At 51.9% G+C, this 19206-nt stretch overlaps 1 protein-coding gene and 1 long non-coding RNA gene across 2 annotated transcripts; one reads left to right on the top strand and one right to left on the bottom strand.

The window, feature by feature from the left end:
* Nucleotides 1-1603: 1603 nt before the first annotated feature.
* FZD10 (frizzled class receptor 10) lies at nucleotides 1604-4879 on the bottom strand. Its single transcript, XM_050747698.1, has one exon. The coding sequence runs from the start codon at nucleotides 4399-4401 to the stop codon at nucleotides 2656-2658; it is 1746 nt and encodes a 581-aa protein (XP_050603655.1). The 5' UTR covers nucleotides 4402-4879; the 3' UTR covers nucleotides 1604-2655.
* Nucleotides 4880-10116: 5237 nt separating this feature from the next.
* LOC126930553 (uncharacterized) lies at nucleotides 10117-18824 on the top strand. The gene is made up of 3 exons (XR_007717618.1): nucleotides 10117-10407; nucleotides 11330-12571; nucleotides 18401-18824. It is a non-coding gene; the product is annotated as an uncharacterized LOC126930553 (long non-coding RNA).
* Nucleotides 18825-19206: the final 382 nt, after the last annotated feature.

Raw genomic sequence — 19206 nt, 5'->3', positions numbered from 1 at the left:
TGGAAGCTCTACAGCTGCTACTTGCACTGCTCACTGTTAAACTCACCCAGCTGCACCCAACCCAACCACATGTCACAATCCCTTCACATTCGTAAGCAAGATCAGTCATTTCTGGGATGGATCCACAGTGAGACACATTCAGGGCTACATAACAACAAAGGCTCTTAGTTACGTTGTTGAATATGTCTTTCCTTGGGACCACATTTTCAAGCCTACACACCTGAGCATGGGCAGGTCTGAAGCTGCTGTAGTCCAGGTATTGTAGAACCAAATGTCTCTGGGTTATATCCAGCCTTGTGGCTTGCAGCAGCATCCGGACAGCGTTACCCTTCTGGACTTTTTGAAAGTTCTATTCCAAATACTTTATTTTTATTTTCCCTAAGAGTGACAAAAAGGAAACGCTATACACATACATGCACAGAGACACCAATATTTCTATGTAGTCTTTTGGGGGACTAGGTGAAAGCAATCAACAAAGAAATTTGTATTTGGGGCCATTTCTAAAGCTTTTCCACATTCTTTTTTAGTGCACTGAAAGCTCTTTGGAATTTTGCATTCATTTACTTTGCCTACCTAGCTGGTGTTTCCCAAACCACCAATCTGCCTGCTCCTGTGCCCTGCAAATATTCACAGCCATGTGCAGTAGCCCCCCAAAACCAGTGTAAGTCTGTTTCCAGCCCTAGTGTTGATGGGTGATCTTATGTTTACCAGGTTGAATTTCTGAACACCCTCTTCAGAAAACAGACTGCACTGGCTCCAGGCTCTCCTCATTGTTGGTAAGCGTGTCATCCATGCTCCAAGTTCTCCAGAGTTCCTTGTTTAACTTGGAGCTGGACAAAAGCATGGCCCCAGGGGCAGCTTGGCTTGCTTTATATTAATAGAGTCCTCACCACAGTAGGACTGTACTGTGCCCTTGCTTCCTTCTGGCTGGAACTTGAGTGTAGCTGTGCCTTTGACCAGCAGACCTGGGCCAGTTCTTTACAGCTACCCAGTTCTAACAGCAAACCCTGGAGAAGAACCAAGTACCATGAAGTTCCAAAGCTGCTTAACTTCCTCTTAAGGATTCACCACCCTGAGCAGGTATTTTATCCCGTCCAGGTCTATAATCTGTTTTGTAAATATCTTCATGGTTCAGAGTCACTGCAAAGCCAGCACACTTCGAGCTGATGTATACAGCTCTGTCTAGATACCATTTGAGGCTAGCAGGTCAATTGAATACAAATGATTTAATTCTCCTAATCGGTTGGCTCTACTCTCTGAATATATTAAAACAGGCTAATCCAGGCTCATGAGTGGGTCCATGTTTAGTGGTGAGGCTCTCCTTGGTGACGTGTGTCTACAACTAAGCCCTCACGTCCAGCTACCAACAGTCACAGAAACGACTTCCAACTTCACACATTGCCTGCCTGCATTTCCTCTGAAACTCACAAGTGAATCATTCTTCCAATCTTGGAATCCTCTGATCTGCAATCTTATATAGATAACTAACCAGTACTCTCTGGCTAGAAGCACACCCCCAGAATTTGCTTAAAAAGCAAAGGGAGAGAGTGTCCTGTATTCTCCCCACACACAGAGAAGGGAAACCTCACCATGAACCAGGGACTAGCAGCAAACTAAAGAACATATTTTATTTTTAATAAAATAGTGGAGCATGAAAAATATCATATATTACAAATACATACAAGCAGAAAGCACTCTTTGTTGGCACTGTGAAGAGAATACACTGACAAAGTTTGTCTCTGCCAGCCTAGTGCTTCCTGATCTGTTCATGGAAATCATTTGTTTAACAATAGAAAGAGTCAATAAGCCCTTTGGGTAACTTTTGAGTGATCCTTCTCCCTCTTCCCCCCTCCTTTCCACAAATCAGAGTCCAAATGTCTATAACGTTGGCTTGGTTTCCATTAAAAAGCCACAAAATGTAGCACTGAAGGGTTTCTGAGGGCCAGGCCTCTTAGTTCTTTTGTTAGGAGATTTCTTTTGTTGTCTTTATATACAGGAAAATACTTGTTTCTCTTTTTATTTTCAAGGAAAGAGAAAAAAAAATGTATTGCACATCATTTGAATTCACAAATGTGAGGTTTGATGGAGGTTTCTGTCTTGCAGAGAGACTACTGGTGAAGGCCAGAGTCTATTTTAAGCGACTCCAAGTCCACTGGGGCGGGAGGGGCCCCAGGTCCCATCTTTCCTCTGCAGGGTACCGCCCAGCACTGTGGCCTTCCTGGGGGTCGGCCCTGAGCATGGCTCATTTGTTAACCCAGGGGAGGCTCTTGAATTTGCAAAGCAGTTATCCGTCCTCTTATTTGTAAATGGGTAGCAAAGCCAACTCAAATACACAGATGTATATTTACGGAGGGCTCTAAACAAAAGTTTTCTTCTGAGGGCTGAATCAACAACTTTACCACAAATTAGTTACACAAGAGGCTACTTCACTGGGGGCGCTTCCCTTTGCTGGAAACAAAACAAAACAAAACAAAACAAAATCCTTTAAGTACATTTTTCCTTTCAGTGTATCACAGCATCCTGAATTTCAGGGTAAACACTTTTTTATGTATTTCTCTTTTGCTTTTATGAAAAAAAAAAAAGAAGAAGAAGAAGAAAAAGAAAAACACCACGTCTTAGCTCCGGGCCCCCCTGTGCCCTTCCCTCTAGCCCTGTTCACACGCAGGTGGGCGGCTGGGCAGGGATCTCATATTTCCCGTGGTGAGTTTTCTGGGGGTGCTGGGCTTTTTTGTAAATCCCACCGCTGGTGATCACGCTGGCCGGTTTTCTCCGGCTCTTCTTCTTCAACCTACGGCTGCACACCTGCTGCCAGGACTGCAGAGTCTTGGAGGTCCAAATCCACATCCCGCTGGTGATCCCCACGACCAGCAGCATGAAGATTTTCACCATGAAGATCTCCACGGCGGGGATGGAGGCGGCCATCAGGCAGTCCAGCGTTTTAGTCTGGTTGTTCATTTTGCACTTGTGCTGCGCCGCCAGGATCTTCCAGTAATCCATGTTGAGGCGTTCGTAAAAGTAGCAGGCGATCACACAGGTGGCCGGCACGGTGTACAGCACAGAGAAGAGCCCGATACGCACCATCAGCTTCTCCAGCTTGTCCGTGTTCTCGCCACCCGTCTTCATCACCCTCCGGATGTGGAACAGGGCCACGAAGCCCGAGAGGATGAAGGACGTGCCGATGACCAGGTAGCAGGCCAGGGGGATGAGCACGAAGCCGGTGAGCGCGTTGACGTCCATGCTGCCCACGTAGCAGACCCCGGTGAGCTCGTCCCCCGCCACCCTGCGCATGACCAGGATCAGGATGGTCTTCACCGCCGGGATGGCCCAGGCTGCCAGGTGGAAGTAGCTGCTGTTGGCTTCGATGGCCTCGTGGCCCCACTTCTTGCCGGCGGCCAGGAACCAGGTGAGGGTGAGGACCACCCACCACAGCGAGCTGGCCATGCCGAAGTAGTAGAGGACCAGGAAGACCAGCGTGCAGCCAGTGCTCTCCAGCCCCTCCTGGATGACATAGAGCTGGCCGCTGTCCCGGTCGCAGGCGATGCTCTCGGCGCCGGCGAAGAGGCGGATGAGGTAGCCCACGGAGTAGACGCAGTAGCACATGGAGAGGAAGATGATAGGGCGCTCGGGGTAGCGGAAGCGGGCCGGGTCGATGAGGAAGGTGAGCACGGTGAAGGCGCTGGAGAAGAAGCACAGCACCGCCCAGATGGCCAGCCAGACCACGGCGAAGCGCTTGTCCTCGCGGCTCCAGTACACATCCACGCCGGGCGTGCAGAGCGGCGCGCACGACGCGCTCTTCTCCACGTGGTGGAACTTGCCCGGGTTGTCGCAGCCGCCGCGCCCGGGCCCCCCGTCCTTCAGCGGGTGCTCCTGCGCGCTGTGGGGCCGCTGCGGCCGGAACAGCGGCGGGAACAGGCCCGAGCCCCGGGTGGGTTCGTCCGAGCCGTTGTTGGGCGCCTCCATGCACAGGTAGTTGGGGTCGTTCTTGTTGGGGAGTTTCCGGCAGTCCAGGGAGTCGGGCCACTTGAAGTTGAACTGCTCCATAATCGGGGAGCACTTCAGCCGGGCCTGCTCGCACATGACCCGGCAGGCGGGGATAGGGGTGGAGACCTGCTCGGTGCACATCGGCGCGTACAGCGAGCACAGGAAGAAGCGGAGGTGGCCGTGGCAGCCGTACTCCACCAGCGGCGCGAACTCGTGCAGCTGGATGGCCGCCTCGCGCTGGTTCTCGTGGCCCATCAGGTTGGGCATGCGAGTCATGTTGTAGCCGATGTCCTTGCACATCGGGATCTCGATGGGCTGGCATTTGCCGTCTCCCGGGCGCTCCATGTCCATGGAGCTGATGGCGGCGCACGAGCCCATCACCTGCAGGACCAGCCACAGGCGGGGGCCCGGGCGCTGCATGCTGGCGTCGGACGTGTCCTCGCGGGGAGCTCCGCGCCCCTCAGCGCCGCCGCTCCCGGGCACGGGCTGCTGCTGGCCCCCGCTCTCTACCCCTGCTCGGGCCCCCGCCCATGCCCGCCCCGCCTGGCCCGAGCGCTGAGCACAGCGCCCCGGCTCGGCTCTCCGCGCCCGGCGTCCGCCTGGTTGGGGGCCGCGGCGGAGAGCAGCAAAGTTTGCAAACAATACCGGGAAGCGAGAGAAGCCCCCGGAGCTCCTGGCGCAGCGGCCCGGCGCGAGCTCCAACTCACGGCCGCGGCAAACTTCGGCCTCTTCTTGGAGCGCCCAGGTGGCGCGTCTGGAGCGGGCGGGCGGCGCGGGCGCACCGAGGCCGGACCAGCTCGCGGCGCCCCCGCGGCCCGCGCGGCTTCTCCCTCCCTGCGCTGGCCTCGGCCGGGCCCAGCCGGCAGCTGTTTCGAGGTTTGCGTCCCGGGATGAGAAGACTCGCAAAAAGGCAAATGGGGGCAGAAAAGCAGAGCGCTGACAGGCCCCGCCCCCGGGCCGCGCGCCCCGCCCCGCCACTGCTTTGCATGAGAAAGCGCAGCGGCCCGGGGCAGCCCTCCTCCCCGCCGCCCCGCCGCCCCGCCGCGGGCTCCCGGGCCCCGCGGGGGCCGATACCCCCCCGCCCACAGCCCAGCCCGCGGGGGGCGCAGCGCCGAGTCCCGCCCGCGTCGCCCGCCAGCCCCGGGACAGCCCGCCTGGCGCGCGGAGCTCTGCGCGCCGCGACCCTCTCCGGCAGTCCCGCCCGCATCTCCTCGCCCTCTCTCTGCCTGGCCTCCAACTTTGCCTCTCGCTGCCCTTTCCGCCGGCGGCCCCTTTCCTGGCGGTCCCCGAGATGGTCCCTGGAACCCCGAGGACGCCGAGGTTACGGGAAGTTCGGGGACTGGCGGGAGAAGGGGGTGGGTTGTCCGCGGCGAGGGGCGCGGGGCGCATCTTCTCTTCCTTTTATGGTGAGTCCCGGGCGGAGGGCGCTTTCAAAGAGAGGTGGGATTTGCGTTTTATAGCCTGGGCCATAAAGTGGCCCCTTGCTTGTAAACCTGCCCGCATCTTCCCGAGGCTGGGGAGCCGCTAGCAGCCCAGGGCTCCAGGCTCCCGGCTCCGAGGAGGGGTTTGCTTTGAAATTTCAAAGAGACGAGCTAAGGGGAGGGGGAGGGGCTCTGAGAATCCGGATTTTAGGGCCGCTCTTCCAAGGTCTCCTCTAAGAAGGCGGGGAGGGGGAGGGGCGGGAAGCGTCCCGGGACTTTGAACACCGCCTCCCACCCGGCGGGAAGTGGGGGCTTGGTTTGTACCGCGGTGACCCCCGCCCCCTCCAAAGCCGCAGAGCTGGGGCCTCGCGCCAGCAGGGCTGGAGATGCCTTCTCGGCGGCTGAGTTTATTTATTATAGGAAGTCATTCGCTCGTGGGGTATTTATGTGATTTGGCGAGTGATGTGCCCGGCCAGGGCCCTCCTTGGCTGCAGCTCCGTGGGAGGACCCGGAGTGGGGTGGGATGGGTGTGATGGGATGGGTCGTGGGAGGAGCGCGTTAGCGCCTGCCCGGGGACCCTCCAGCTCCCGCGGGGACGCGGAGGCGCGCACGCCGTTCGGTTTTCCTGGAAAGTGGAGAAGGAGCGTCCTGGGCCGGTCCTCTGAGCTCACCCGCTTCGGATTGGGGCGGGTCCGTGACGGAGTCACTTAGGACAGGACGTCCCCTCCCCATTCCCTTTCCCCGCCCAGGGCGTTCGCGGTGGGCGCCCATCCCCCAAGCCCCACGGTTCCCAAGGATGCGCCAGGTGCTTCCCGTAGCGTCCTGGGTTGACCCTTAAATAAACAGCACCCCTAGGAGGTGGGCGGCCCTCTCCTCCCAGGGTCTCTCCGGGTCACGATCTTTCAAAGTTCGGAAACTCCCAGGATCGCGTGTGCAATCTCCCGCTACCTCCGGGGCGGGGGGTCTGGGGAGCGGTGAGAGGTCAGAGGAGCGAGTCCCGCGTCCACCGGCCTCGCTTCCCCCCTGCCCGTTTGAGGTTAACTCCACGGAGCAGGGTGGGGTGTGCGGACATCACCGGAGGCCTTGCTGGGGCTTCCCGGGCTGGCGGCGCTCCACCCGGCTTGGGGGGCGGCTGCACGGGCCCTCGCGGTGGGGACGTTGCGCACGGGCCAAGGTCTTCCTAGGAAGCGCCCGGGAAGGAGAGGGGGCCCGCCAGGAACCCCCGTCACTGACCAGCTTTCTGCACGCCGTGCAGAAGTGGGCCACTTCCTCGGAGAGGATTGGCTTTTAATTAAAACAAGCCCCACAATTTTTACAGCGGTAAGAAACTTGGGGAAATCTCACCTTTCCACTCATTCATTCATCCGCTCAACAGATATTTGAGCGCCCAGAATCCCAGAAATAATAGGCAGGTTCAGGCACCCACCCCTGAGTCCCTGTCCCTGGGTGCCCTGGGTCTCACTGGGAGGTGCTGGAGGAAGTCGGGTGAGGGAGAAAGTGAAAAAGAAGGTAGAAACTCCGGGCAGTTAGAACACCACCTTCAACTGTGTTATTTCCCAAGTGAAAAATCGCATGATTTCATTTTTAAAAGAATGTCATTTTTATTATGATAGTGGGTTTTTTTGTTTTGTTTTTGTCTAGTGAGTAATTTTCAGAACCTTTAAATTAAAATTGATTCAGCGGAAATCACTTGGCTTTTCTAGAATTTTCCTTGCAAAGGTCCTTCCTGGGCCCCATTTTCCTTCTTTTCCTTTTTAGTGTCTCTCCCTCAGCAGCTATTGGAAATATTTAGTGCAAGGGCGAGAGCCAAACGCCAGGAGCTGGGTGTGAAGTATTTGAGAAAGTGCCTCCTAATTGATCTTTTCTGTGCTGTTTTAATTCAGCCGTGTTCAGGCCCATTATTTTAGCTATAACCACTTCAGATTGCCTTTTTCTCTCTTTTTTTATAAAAATGTAGGCAGAAGTGCTTCACCCTGTCCAGCTGAGATGGAAACCAACAAATAGACTTTATTATAGAGAAATGAGGGTTCTGAGAAATCAGCAACTGGAAGATAAGTCTGTAACTAATAAATGAAAAGGCTCTTTTGATGGCCCCAGCTGAAAAGATATTTTATTTTATTTTTTTCCTGTGTGTGGGATTTGAGATGTGTGAGTCTAAGGAGCAGCCGGGGTCCCCCGCTGCTCAGCCCTGGCTGGCAACCGACCCCCCTCTGGCAAATGTTATGGAGAATTGGGAGGAATTTTATGGCTGTCTTTCCCTCAGCTCTTTTTTCTTTTGTCTTCTTTGAAGAATGACTTTAGACATTTTATTTACATATTTAACCATGGATGAAAGAGGGAAAAGAAAGCTTTGGAGCTGTCGTGGGAATAGTGATATGTTTAAATTAATGGAAATCTTATTAGGCTTCTAAAATTTTGAGCAAAGGTTTTTAATGAAACTTTATAATTAAACATGATTTCACATAACGTGCAGAGGCAAGGAATATGTTTTTACCCCCAACCACCTAAAAATATCTGTCTATCAGAAAGCTATCAGTAAACACTATCTACCTTCAAGTTCTTGCAAACGTTCACCAGGGAAAGTATGAGGTTTTTGAAAGAGAATATTTCAGGAGTCAGGCAGTGTTTTGAACAAGAACTAAATATTTTTTGGAGGTGGAGGGGATTTGAAAGAGAGGCCCAGTTTCATTCCATTTAAACTCACAAAGTCAAAAGTATAAAGTACTTTGACACGGATATTGCTAAAAATCAAAGTTGTATCTTTTCTCATTATGTAATAGTCAATGGAAATTATAAACACTGTGCGAGGTTTTCTGAAATGGGATTAGAGAAAACCCAAATAATCTCTTTAAGATAAAAAAGTACTGAGTCTTTCAGCAATAGAAATAAATTAAACCATAAGCTTAGCATGTTACAAGCTGATTGCGAGAGTAAACTCGTGGAAGCGGAAGGAAGCTCATAAACAGAAATCGTGCTGGTGAGGGTTGAGCTAGAAAGTGGTTCAGGCTGTGGTAATGCCTTTTCAGTAACTGCTGCTTGAATGAGCTCTCCTGACACATTCAAGTGTGAGGATCCACGTTAAGTGATTCTTGTGTTTCTTCTCTCGTCTTCTCGGGTCGTCAATCTTTGTATTTAGTCCGGGACATTTCCAATTCTACCTTCAAGTATAAGAATGAAAACTGATCTATTTACCAATAATTGCTTCACATGCAGAGAGGTCTGATGTGAATAGGCCTTATTTTCTCTGACCTCATCTAGTATCAAGTTTCTGCAGAAGCTTATCAGGTATAAAACATGCACAGAAAATTATGTTTTCTGATCAAGTAGGCATGCTGCCCGTGGCGTACCCCCATCTTTTTCTCCAGGGAAAATACCTTTAGTGATCTGAAGTGATACTTAGCAAAGAAAACACACTTTGTTCCACCAGAAAGGCCATGCAAGTTGCAGCGAATTCAACAGGCGCAGAAGTTTTAATTCTGCTTAAAAACACTGGTGGTGAGATGTGGAGGGGTGGGGAAGGTGAGAAATGAACCCCAAAGCACCCCCATCCTAAAGCGGGTGAGTGGGGTGTCCGACGTGGCTCCGGCGCAATTTAGGCAGCTATTTTATGGCCATTTCCCTTGAAATGTGGTTTGAAATATTACCAAAGGTTCCACGGGGTGCATTAGTGTGAATTGCAAATCAGAGCATTGATTTAATCCTCTTTCAAGGCCGGGCTTTGGATCGCTGGCGTCGACTGGCTCCCCACTGCTCCTGGCTCAGGAGGGACCATTCAAGGGGGCAGCTTCCCGCCTCTATTCCCACACTCCAAAAAACAACACCGCAGACAGACACCCTCCAACTAAATTAGATTAAACTCCTTCTCTTCCACAGTGTATTAGCCTTTTTGCTGCCCAAGCCTCCTTACGCAGCCCCTCCTCATTTAAAGACACAGATTTCTTTTTCATCTCTGCAACAACTGCAACGACAATAACAACAAACATCATCATATATATATATAATATATATATATATATATATTTTAAAGAGACAAAGCCAACCTTCTATCTAAGTGCTCTTACATGATAAGGACATTATCTGTTTAAAATCCAGGAGAGCTTCTCCTGCCTGCTCTGAAACTCAAACAAATTAACCCTTAACCTGGGGCAGAGCTAGCCCCTATTGACAGTGCTTCAACCTGTAATTCTGTACTGGGCTGTTTCTGGAAGAATTCTATGAGAAAAGAGACATCACAGAATTCCAGAAACAGGACATAAAAGAGCATACGCGTGTGTTGTTTTGGTTGGTGTTTGTATTCCCAGCAGCTTGAGTGGAGGGTTTATCGGAAGCACGTGCCCATTCTGTGAGTTCAGACTTCATACTTGGCCTTAATTGCTTTGCTCCTTGTCCCCTCCCTTAGCTGTTTGGGATGTGCTGATTTAATTACTCACTCACCTTCCCATCTGTTTTCTTTCAGGTTCCCTCCTGTACCCTGGGACCGTTTTCTTTTGCCTGCTCTGGGAGCTGAGTGGGTCAGCTCGTCACAGGCCTGCGGCCCCTGTATAGGTGACAGAGGAGGCAAAGATGACACAGAGAAGCTGTCCCTTCAGGGACAAAGCGGGGACACCCACGAGCCTGGCTCTGCCTTACAAAGAAATGAGAAGGAATCCTGTTCCTGCTTTTCACCTTAGGTGGACTCTGAGTCTGCGGCCACTCACCAAACACGTGAGCTGCCCGACACCACAGTGATGAGCAGGGCAGGAAACCATCCAGATGCGTGGGTCTGATTCCCCCTCTTCCACTTTCTAGCCCTGTGACCTCAGATATGCCACTTCTAATAGCCTTGCCTCAGTTTTCTCATCTGTAAAATGGGACCAGCAGAGTTCCCACTTCCCAAGGCACGATGAGGATGATGTCGTAACACACTCGGAAGCATTGATCGCAATACCAAGCACCAAACAAGTGCTCAGTGATGAGTAGCTGTCATTGCTGTTGAAATGCAATAGGAACGGAAGGAGAGAACACAGTAAGGAGAGGCACTGGAATGTGACATTTGTGGGGAGGAGTTTGGGGACATGTCGGTGTCAGGCACACAGTAACACAAGCTGAGAATCAGAACAAGCAAATAATGAAAAGGCTAACAAGAGCCAAGGCTGACAGAGCATTCGACAGGTGCTGCCTTAAGCCTTGATAGGAAGCAGCTCACTGCCTGCTCACAGGCACCCTGGGAAGCCGGTCCAGAGAACGTTTCCATTTCAGAGATGAGGAACCGGGGCTGGGGAGTCCGAGTCGCTAGACCCAGGCCACGGGGCTACTGGGGTTGGAACCAACACCAGTCCACTCCCCCAGGGGCTCAGGCACCTACGCCTGGCCTCCTGCTCTCCACGGAGATGCAGGCACAGTCGGTACTTGTGGTGGAGCCTGACTTTCAGAATGGGGCCCCATTCTGCTCTCCTGTCCGTAGCCAGGTGACGATCAAGTCATGGCCGATGGCTTTGCTCAGGGACTCCTAGCCTGGGGCGAGGCTGCCACTTTCCTATCATGTTGATATTCCCCGTGATGGTGTCTGAAGGGATCCTTCAGAGCCAAAAACAGGGAGGAAATGGTGGAAGAAGCAATGTGAGAGGTATTAATGTGTGTTCGTTTAGCCATGTCCTCAGCTGTGTGACCCCAGGCAAGTTACTTAACTTCTCTGAGACTCTGTTTCCTCTGCTGTAAAATGGGAACAATGACACCTACTTTATCAGATTTGGGGTAGGGATTAAGTGAGATAACTCAGTAAGCTCTGAGAACCCAGTCGGGCACATAATGCTAGCCCTTTGGGATTCACTGGTCTGTAAACTTTCTGGTTAGTTGACTTTTATTTGTTGAATTCATTTGTCTTCACAGGCTGCAAGGCAAGATGGTTTACTAATAGCATCACTTACAAGTCTTTCTCTTTTCTGTAGGGCTGCTACACTTGTGTGTCCCTTCTTCCTTGAATTTAACCAGGAGTGAGCAGTGGACAGCTTCTTCCTTGTGAGAAGGAGGCGAAGCAGGACCTGAAGTCCCGTGCTCAGCTCCCACAGCCCCTGTGTCCAGGACAAGTCCTTTGCTGACTCAGCAGCAGACGCCACCCGGAGCCCTTCGGGAGCCTTTCCCTGTTCTTCCAGCATGGATCTGAAACTCCGTTCCCACTTTCCGCAGTCTCCCGGATATAGTTCCGGTTCCAGCCTCATGTGATAGCGTGAAGAGAAACTGTGGTTCCAATAGCTGTGTGCTCTGCTCCCGTTATCCCAAACGACAATTTAAATGCACAATTACACTTTTCTCTAGGGCCCAAAATAGGATAGGAAAGATGGGTTTGCTATCCCTGAATGCCTGTCACCCTTGTTTCATAAGGTGAGATTGGGGAAGGGCTTGGCCACTGCCCTGGCAGCTGAGAAACCAACTTCAGGAATAAAGGCACTTTCTGTCCCCTCTGACAAATGTCCACTCTGTCCCCTCTGACAAATGTCTGTCCATCTGCTGGCAGGTCAGTCTCTCTGATATATAGATTATATATGTGTACATATATGTGTGTGTGTATATATAATACACATATATTCACATTATGTGTATACTGTACACATATACAACCTATATATAGGTTATATATGTACACGTGTGTGTGTATTATACACACATACATATACATACACATATATACACACAGACATATATAATCTAATTACGGAGCTGCATTTCCGGCTCATGCATGTCGTGCGCACACGCAGGCACAGTCGTTAGCTTTCAGAGCTGACACATTAGGAGGCTGCGTCCCCAGCCTCCTCGTGGCTGACCGATGGCTGCTCATGGTTGACGCGTCCACTAGGCTGCCTCCTACTCAGGGGCCCCCTGCCCAGCTCCTTGTCCTGGAGCAGCCTTACTCTTATTTTGTTTGTTGTACTTTTTCCACCCATCGATTGTCTTACTTGTCTGCTTACGTGTTTATTTTCTGTTCCTCCTCCACCAGGAATTCAGTCCCAGAACACTTGTTCTGCTCCCTGCCTCCTGATAAGTACTGCGCTGAGCGTGCTTGCTTTGCCAGATGGTTAAAATAGAGCAGGGGATAGACGGACAGACGTCTCCACCCTCCCGGAGTTCGCCTTCCAGTGGGAGGAGGCGAGGGGCAGGGGTCTGCACATGTGCGTGGTAGAGCGTGTTCTACGGTGAGTGGCATGCGGGGCAGGTGAGTAGCTCAGTGCCATCTGGAGGGCTAGGAAAGGGGGTTGCAGATTTCAGCAAGATGAGCAGGGAAGGCCTTTATGAGAAGGAGACCATTGAGCAAAGACACCAGGAGTGGGTGCAGAGAGCTGAGGGTACTTCTGGAAGTGCCTGCTGGGATAATGGGGTGTCTGCCAGTGCCACAGCCCTCAGGTGCCACCGTACCTGGGGTTTTTGAGGAAGAACAAGAGGGCCAGTGGCTGGAAGGCAGGGCATCGGGGCCAGCATCAGAAGGTAGGTGACAGAAGAGGTGTGCAGAGAGGTAGTGGGAGGGAAAGAAATCGGGCCATGATGGCATCTACGGACCTTTTGATTTTGACTCTGAGTGAAATGGGGAGCCATGGAAGGTTCTGGAGAGAGAGGAGAGCCGTGCTCTGACTTCAGTCTTCCCAGCCCCTTCTGGCTACTGCGTCAAGGACATACAGCGGCAGGGGACGAGTGAAGCAGAGAAACAGTTAGGAGACAGCCACAGTGGTTCAGAGGAGACAGGATGGTGGCTTGGACCCCGGAGGCAGAAGAGAACATTGTCAGCAGGGCTTGGGTTCTGCTTAGAGAACCACCACGCAAACCTGGGCTGGCTGTCCATTTTGACCATGGACCAAGTCTGTCCATTTTGATGGAAAATTCATTCTTCTTTTTTTTTTGAGACAGAGTCTTACTCCGCCACCAGGCTGGAGTGCAGTGGTGCGATCTAGGCTTACTGCAACCTCCACTTCCCGGGTTCAAGCGATTCCCCTGCCTCAGCCTCCTGAGTAGCTGGGACTACAGGTGTATGCCATCACACCCAGCTATTTTTATTTTTTATTTTTTGTATTTTAGCAGAGACAGGGTTTCACCATGTTGGCTAGGATGGTCTCGATCTACTGACCTTGTGATCCACCCCCTTCAGCCTCCCAAAGTGCTGGGATTACAGGCGTGAGCCACCGCGCCCAGCCAGAAAACTCATTCTTCTACTCCATCCTACTGTTTTCCCTAAGAGAGAAAAAGTAAAACACCGCCACCACCAATAGCAAAAAGCTGGCACCCTCTCCGCGACTTTTCATATCTACACGTTTGTACAGCTTTATTTTTAAGCCTTGTGAAATTCTATGCAGGAGAGACCTCAGCTAGCTTTAGGGAGCCCTAGGGTTTGCAGAGTACATGAAGTTTCTCCCTAGAATTAGGGAGGGTAGAGACAGGCAGAGAACTGAATCCTAACAGCCGCTGTCCTCAGAGCCCCCGTTTCTGAGAGTCGCTTGCTGAGTGCTGCTAGTGAGTTAAGTGGTGTTCACCCAAAAGACGTGTTCACGTCCTGATCCTGGGAACCTGCGGCTGTGATCTTATTTGGAAAAAGCTCTACATGATGTCGCTGCAGAAGTAATCACGTTAAGGATCTCGAGAGGACATGACCCTGAATTATCTGGCTGCGCTTGAAATCCAGTGACTGGTGATGTTGTAAGAGAAAGACAGAGGGAGATTTAAGATATGAGAGAAGGCCACGCTGAAACTGGAGTGACGTGGCTGTGAGCCAAGGATGCCTGGAGCCGCCAGGAGCTGGCAAAGGCAGAAGAAGCCTCCTCTGGAGCCTTTGGTGGGTGCACAGCCTGGCAGATACATTGGTTTTGGACTTCTGGCCTCCAGGGCTGTGAGAGAATCGATTTCTGTGGTTTCAAGCCACCCAATGTGTGCCCCTGGAAAGCCCAAATAGGGTGAGACCTTTTGCCAAGTGGTCTCCAAGTGTCACGTCATCGAATCCTCTCCCGGGCTCGTGCCATAGTCTTCCCACGTCAGAGAGGAGGAAACGGAGGTTCTGGGGCACACAGCCAGTCAATGGCGGGGCCCGACTTTCAACCCAGCCCTCATGGGGTTAGAGAACCCACTTTCCCAGTGGGGCCTGCGGCCTATGCCAAGGATGCCTGTTCATCTCTCCCGGGCCCGGGAGTGGGCCTTCTGGCCTAGAAGTCAAGGAAAGCCAGTCTTTCGGTTTCAAGGTTGCCCATTAGTGGAGTCAAGCAAAAATGGTGTGTTGCTCTTCTTCCGGAGCTCAGCCTGGGAGCACGGCCTTAACGTGCGCTTAGTGGATCCCAAGACAGCAGCATGGCGGTGGCAGCGTTGCAGCCTTAGCTCCTGCAGCTGTGCTTGTGAAGACAGCAGTGAGTGGCTTCCCTCTGTGACCACCTCGGATCCTAAGTTTCACTGGGGCTGGGATCCGTGCATCTTGCAATTGGCTAGAAATTTCCCGGGCTTTCCCTCTCTTCCCTGTGCAGGGCACTGGGTGTGAGGCATTGCATCCGTTCTGCCCACCTGCTTCCCCTAAGAGTGTGAGCTGCAGAAAGGCAGGAACCAAACAGGAGCCTCCACGTGTTCCCAGTTCAAGGGCAGCGTTCCGTGTGTGTTTCTTCAATAATTCAGTGAATGACTTATTCTTCACGGACACTGCACACACTCGGCCCTGCCGTCTCCGGAGCTGGGAGGTGTGGAGCTGGCTCCTGACCTATTCTGACGCCGCACACACTCGGCCCTGCCGTCTCTGGAGCTGGGAGGTGTGGAGCTGGCTCCTGACCTATTCTGACGCTGCACACACTCGGCCCTGCCGTCTCCGGAGCTGGGAGGTGTGGAGCTGGCTCCTGACCTATTCTGACGCCGCACACACTCGGCCCTGCCGTCTCCGGAGCTGGGAGGTGTGGAGCTGGCTCCTGACCTATTCTGACGCCGCACACACTCGGCCCTGCTGTCTCTGGAGCTGGGAGGTGTGGAGCTGGCTGCTGACCTATTTATGCACCAAGGAGGGACGTGGGAAACAGGAGCCAGGGCTCCAATGCAGAGGAGCCTCTTCATTCCCTCTACCGTGGCCGTGCAAGGGACAGCACCTTGTGGGATTGTGTCCTCCACCCAATTATCCTTAGCATTAGTTTGCTAAGGATAATGGCCTCCAGCTCCATCCATGTCCTTGCAAACGACATGATCTCATTCCTTTCAATGTCTGCATAGTATTCCATGGTGTATATGTACCACGTTTTCTTTATCGAGTCTGTCATTGATGGGTGCTTCGGTTGATTCCATGTCTTTGCTACTGTGACTAGTGCTGCAGTGAGCATTTGCGTGCATGCCTTTATGGTGGAATTATTTCTGTTCCTTTGGGTGTATACCCAGTCATGAGATTCCTGGGTCAAATGATATTTCTGCCTCTAGGTCTTTAAGGAATTTCTATGCTGTCTTCCACAATGCAAATGAGACATTATTGAAAGTGTAAAGGGGGCTGCTAATTACGCTGGGGCAGGCAGGGTGAACCAGGACCCTGCCAGGCGAGTCTAGGCCATGGCCCCACACCAGAAGATGAGGGCTGGAGACTCCTGGAGAGGAATTTGAGTGGTGAGACCACCTGCATTCATTATGCATCAACTCTGCCGGTGACAGTCCCCAGTAAACCCATCAAACATGAACCTAGGTGCTGTTGGGAAGGTCTTTGGATGCCACTAACATCTACAATGAGTTGGCTTTCAGTACAGGAGATTATCCTCAAGGATGTGGGCAGGCCTCATCCAGGGAGCTGAAAGGCCTTCAGAGCAGAACTAGGATTTTGGAGGAGGATGAAGTGTTGCCCCCAGACCGCAGCGTCACCTCCTGCCTGGGAATTTCCAGCTTCCTTTTCAGACTTCGGACTTGCCTCCAAGCTCCCAGAATCCCATAAGCCAATTCCTTGCAATGCATCTTTTAATATATTTACATCCTATTACAGGTTGTGTTTCTCTGTCTGGACCGGAACTGATGAGGAGGACTGAAATTCCAGGCTTGGTTGTACAACATATGAGTGAGGTCATTTGGGTCTGGGCAGCTGGGGCGTCCTTCAGGTGCATGAGTGTGACCTGCACCAAGGTGCCTGGTTGCCTGGGGTTGGGGGGCTGCCACTCAGCCCACACCGAACTCCTAGGCCATGCACCCTGGCATGGGTCTGTGTCTGGCTCAGGGAAGGGCTCTCCTCTCTCTCCAATGTACATAGAGACCTTGAGATCCCATCCACCTAACCATGTGCCCCTCGGAGGCCTCCTCTGAGAGGGGACACTTTTCCTGATTCTCACAAAGGCTAGTGGCTACCTTGTAGATAGCCTTGGATGTGTTAGGACACTTTTCTGAACATCAGTTCCTTATCTGTAAGATGGGAGTTGTGTCCTCAATGGGTAATTAGAGATTATTCATGAGAAAAGCCTATCACAGTATCTACCACGGGGACACTCACAAGTGCTGATCTTTGCTGGTGTTGCTGCATTTGTTATTGAATGCATTCATTAGGAGTCTTGATAGGAAGTGACAAAAATCCAACTCAAATTGGCTTACACTAAACAAGATTCCTGCGTCTGGGAGTATAAAGGGTGACGCTTTGGCAGAGGCTGGCTCTGGAAAACGAGGATGCACATTTGTGCCCCGCTTTCCTCTGTGCTGCGTCCTTCTCTTCAAGGCCTCCCCCGGTTTGGCAAACATGGCCCCAGCAATGCCAAGCTGAGAGCATCCTTTTAAGAAAGACCCTTTCCTCCATGCGTTTCAGCAAAAGTCCCATGAAGCAGTATGAATGGCCCAGTTTGGGTCATGTGCTCGCCCCTAAACCAGCCGCTCTGAATGGATTAGTTCCAGTTGGACAGGCCGTGATCTTGGACTCTTTGGGTGTGTGTGGGAGGGAAGATTCATTGAACCTCATCTCTACTACATGGTGCAGCTCCCTGGAAGAAAGAGGGGCTCCATCACCAAAAGGAAACAAGGAATTTTATGGGAAACCGTATTATCACTACTACAATCTACCATGTTATACGTAAGAAATGCACCTCGATCTCAACGCATGGTCTGGAGAGGGGTGCAAGCTGAATCCAATTCCCAGAGTCTGGGTCAGTGTCCCTCGTGGGGGAACTGCCTTACTTAAGATTCCTTTGGATAGGTAGGGCAGAAGACCAAGCTACGCTGGATAATGAAAAGAAAGAGAGAAATTCACTGGCTTGTGGAATTGAAAAGCCGAGATCCAGCTGTGCTTTTAAGCCTGAGCCATTCTCCCGCTCTTGGCTCTGCCTCTCGCTGTCTTGGCTTCACCCTTCGCAGACTGCCCTGCAAGGACTGAGGGGGAGTCTCATTGGACTGGCTCAGGTCGTGTGCCTAGTTCTGAACCATCCACTGTTGCCAGAGGGATGGGGTATCCTGATCAGGTAGGAAGAAGTCAGACCTCTCTGAGCTAACTGTGCTGAGAATCGGGTAGAGGAGGCCCCCCAAAAGTAAAGCTGGGCACTGCAGTACAGGAGAAAGGTGATCACTGGTTGCTAAGCAACCATAAAGTAACCAACATCTCATGTGGGTTGGGGTTTGCCCCTGTGAATAGATAGGTGGCACTTGGAATTTAAATGCAGCACATCCAGTGCTCAAGCTCCTGGGCTTCGTCTGCTCTGCACTTTTTCCTCTGCCCTTTGGGCTAAAGCCATTGGGTTTGGGACAGAAGGGGAGAGCTGGTACCTCTTCCCTTTTTAGCCCAGGAAAGGTGTTTCTCCATCATTTCACGGATCAAAGTCATTAAGTCTGAGTAATTCTTACAAACCAGATCCAGGAAGAATCTAGGAGTGGGTTCTCTTTGGTTAGAATGCTTCAAGCTGCAGGTAACAGAAGACTTGACTGGAAATGCCTTCAACAGTGAAGGGATGTATCATTTGCTAGAAGGAGAAATTCTACAGCTAGGATGGTTCCAGGGTTGGTTTTTTTGGCAACTCAGAACTTCATTGAGGTTCTGGATTCATTTCTTCTTTCTGCTGTGCCATTTCCAGCCTGTTGACTTGGCCTGGGCCAGCTGTCCTCTCACGCTCATGATTGCTGCCTCTGCTCCTGCCATCACATCCACAAGCAGTGCCTGTTCAGTGGAACAAAAGGAAATCAAAAGAGGAATTACATTGTCCTGTGTCTCTACGATGTTTTTTTTTTTTTTTAATCATGAAAACTGTTCCCAGAAACCCCACAACAGACTTTCTGTTTCATCTCATTGGCCAGAACAGCATCACAGGAGACTACTGGGATTGGTGTAGACCAGCTAGGAGGCACCCTTAGAGCCCGTGGAGGAGGGCAGGCATCCAAGCAGAGCTGGGCCTCAGCGGGCAGGGGAGGACAGGGACTGGCAGGTGTCCTTTGGTCACTCAGAGGACTTCCTTCAGTCCTCCCAGGGCTGGTCAGCATAATAAACTGAGGATGGCAGCACTTGGATGGCTGTGGTTGCTTTGTCTCCAGTGAGTGCCCCGAGAAACCATCTCTTTGGTCGCCATACGGCTATTTGGTGAGCTGCTTGCTGGGGTGAGCTGCTGCTGGATGGGTGTGGTTGAAACTGGAAGGGTAGGGTCCCAAAGCCACTGCCTGCCCCTCGGTGATGGCAACAGGTAGCCCCCACTCCAACTTCCATGCAAATCTGTGGGAATTGGAACACAGTATCAAGGGGAACAGGGGAGTCAGGCCATCAGGGCCCCACTGAGGAAGGCACCTGTTGTACCATATTTTGGCAGCTTGAATGTGTATCCACTGGCCTAGGGAGTGGCTTAATTACCAGTGTAATAGCAGGTCCACTTACAACTGCAGGTTTCATCGA

The sequence above is a fragment of the Macaca thibetana genome, chromosome 11 (assembly GCF_024542745.1).
Source record: "Macaca thibetana thibetana isolate TM-01 chromosome 11, ASM2454274v1, whole genome shotgun sequence".
In the NCBI taxonomy this organism is placed as follows: domain Eukaryota; kingdom Metazoa; phylum Chordata; class Mammalia; order Primates; family Cercopithecidae; genus Macaca; species Macaca thibetana.
This window is presented reverse-complemented; position numbering and strand designations above follow the sequence as displayed.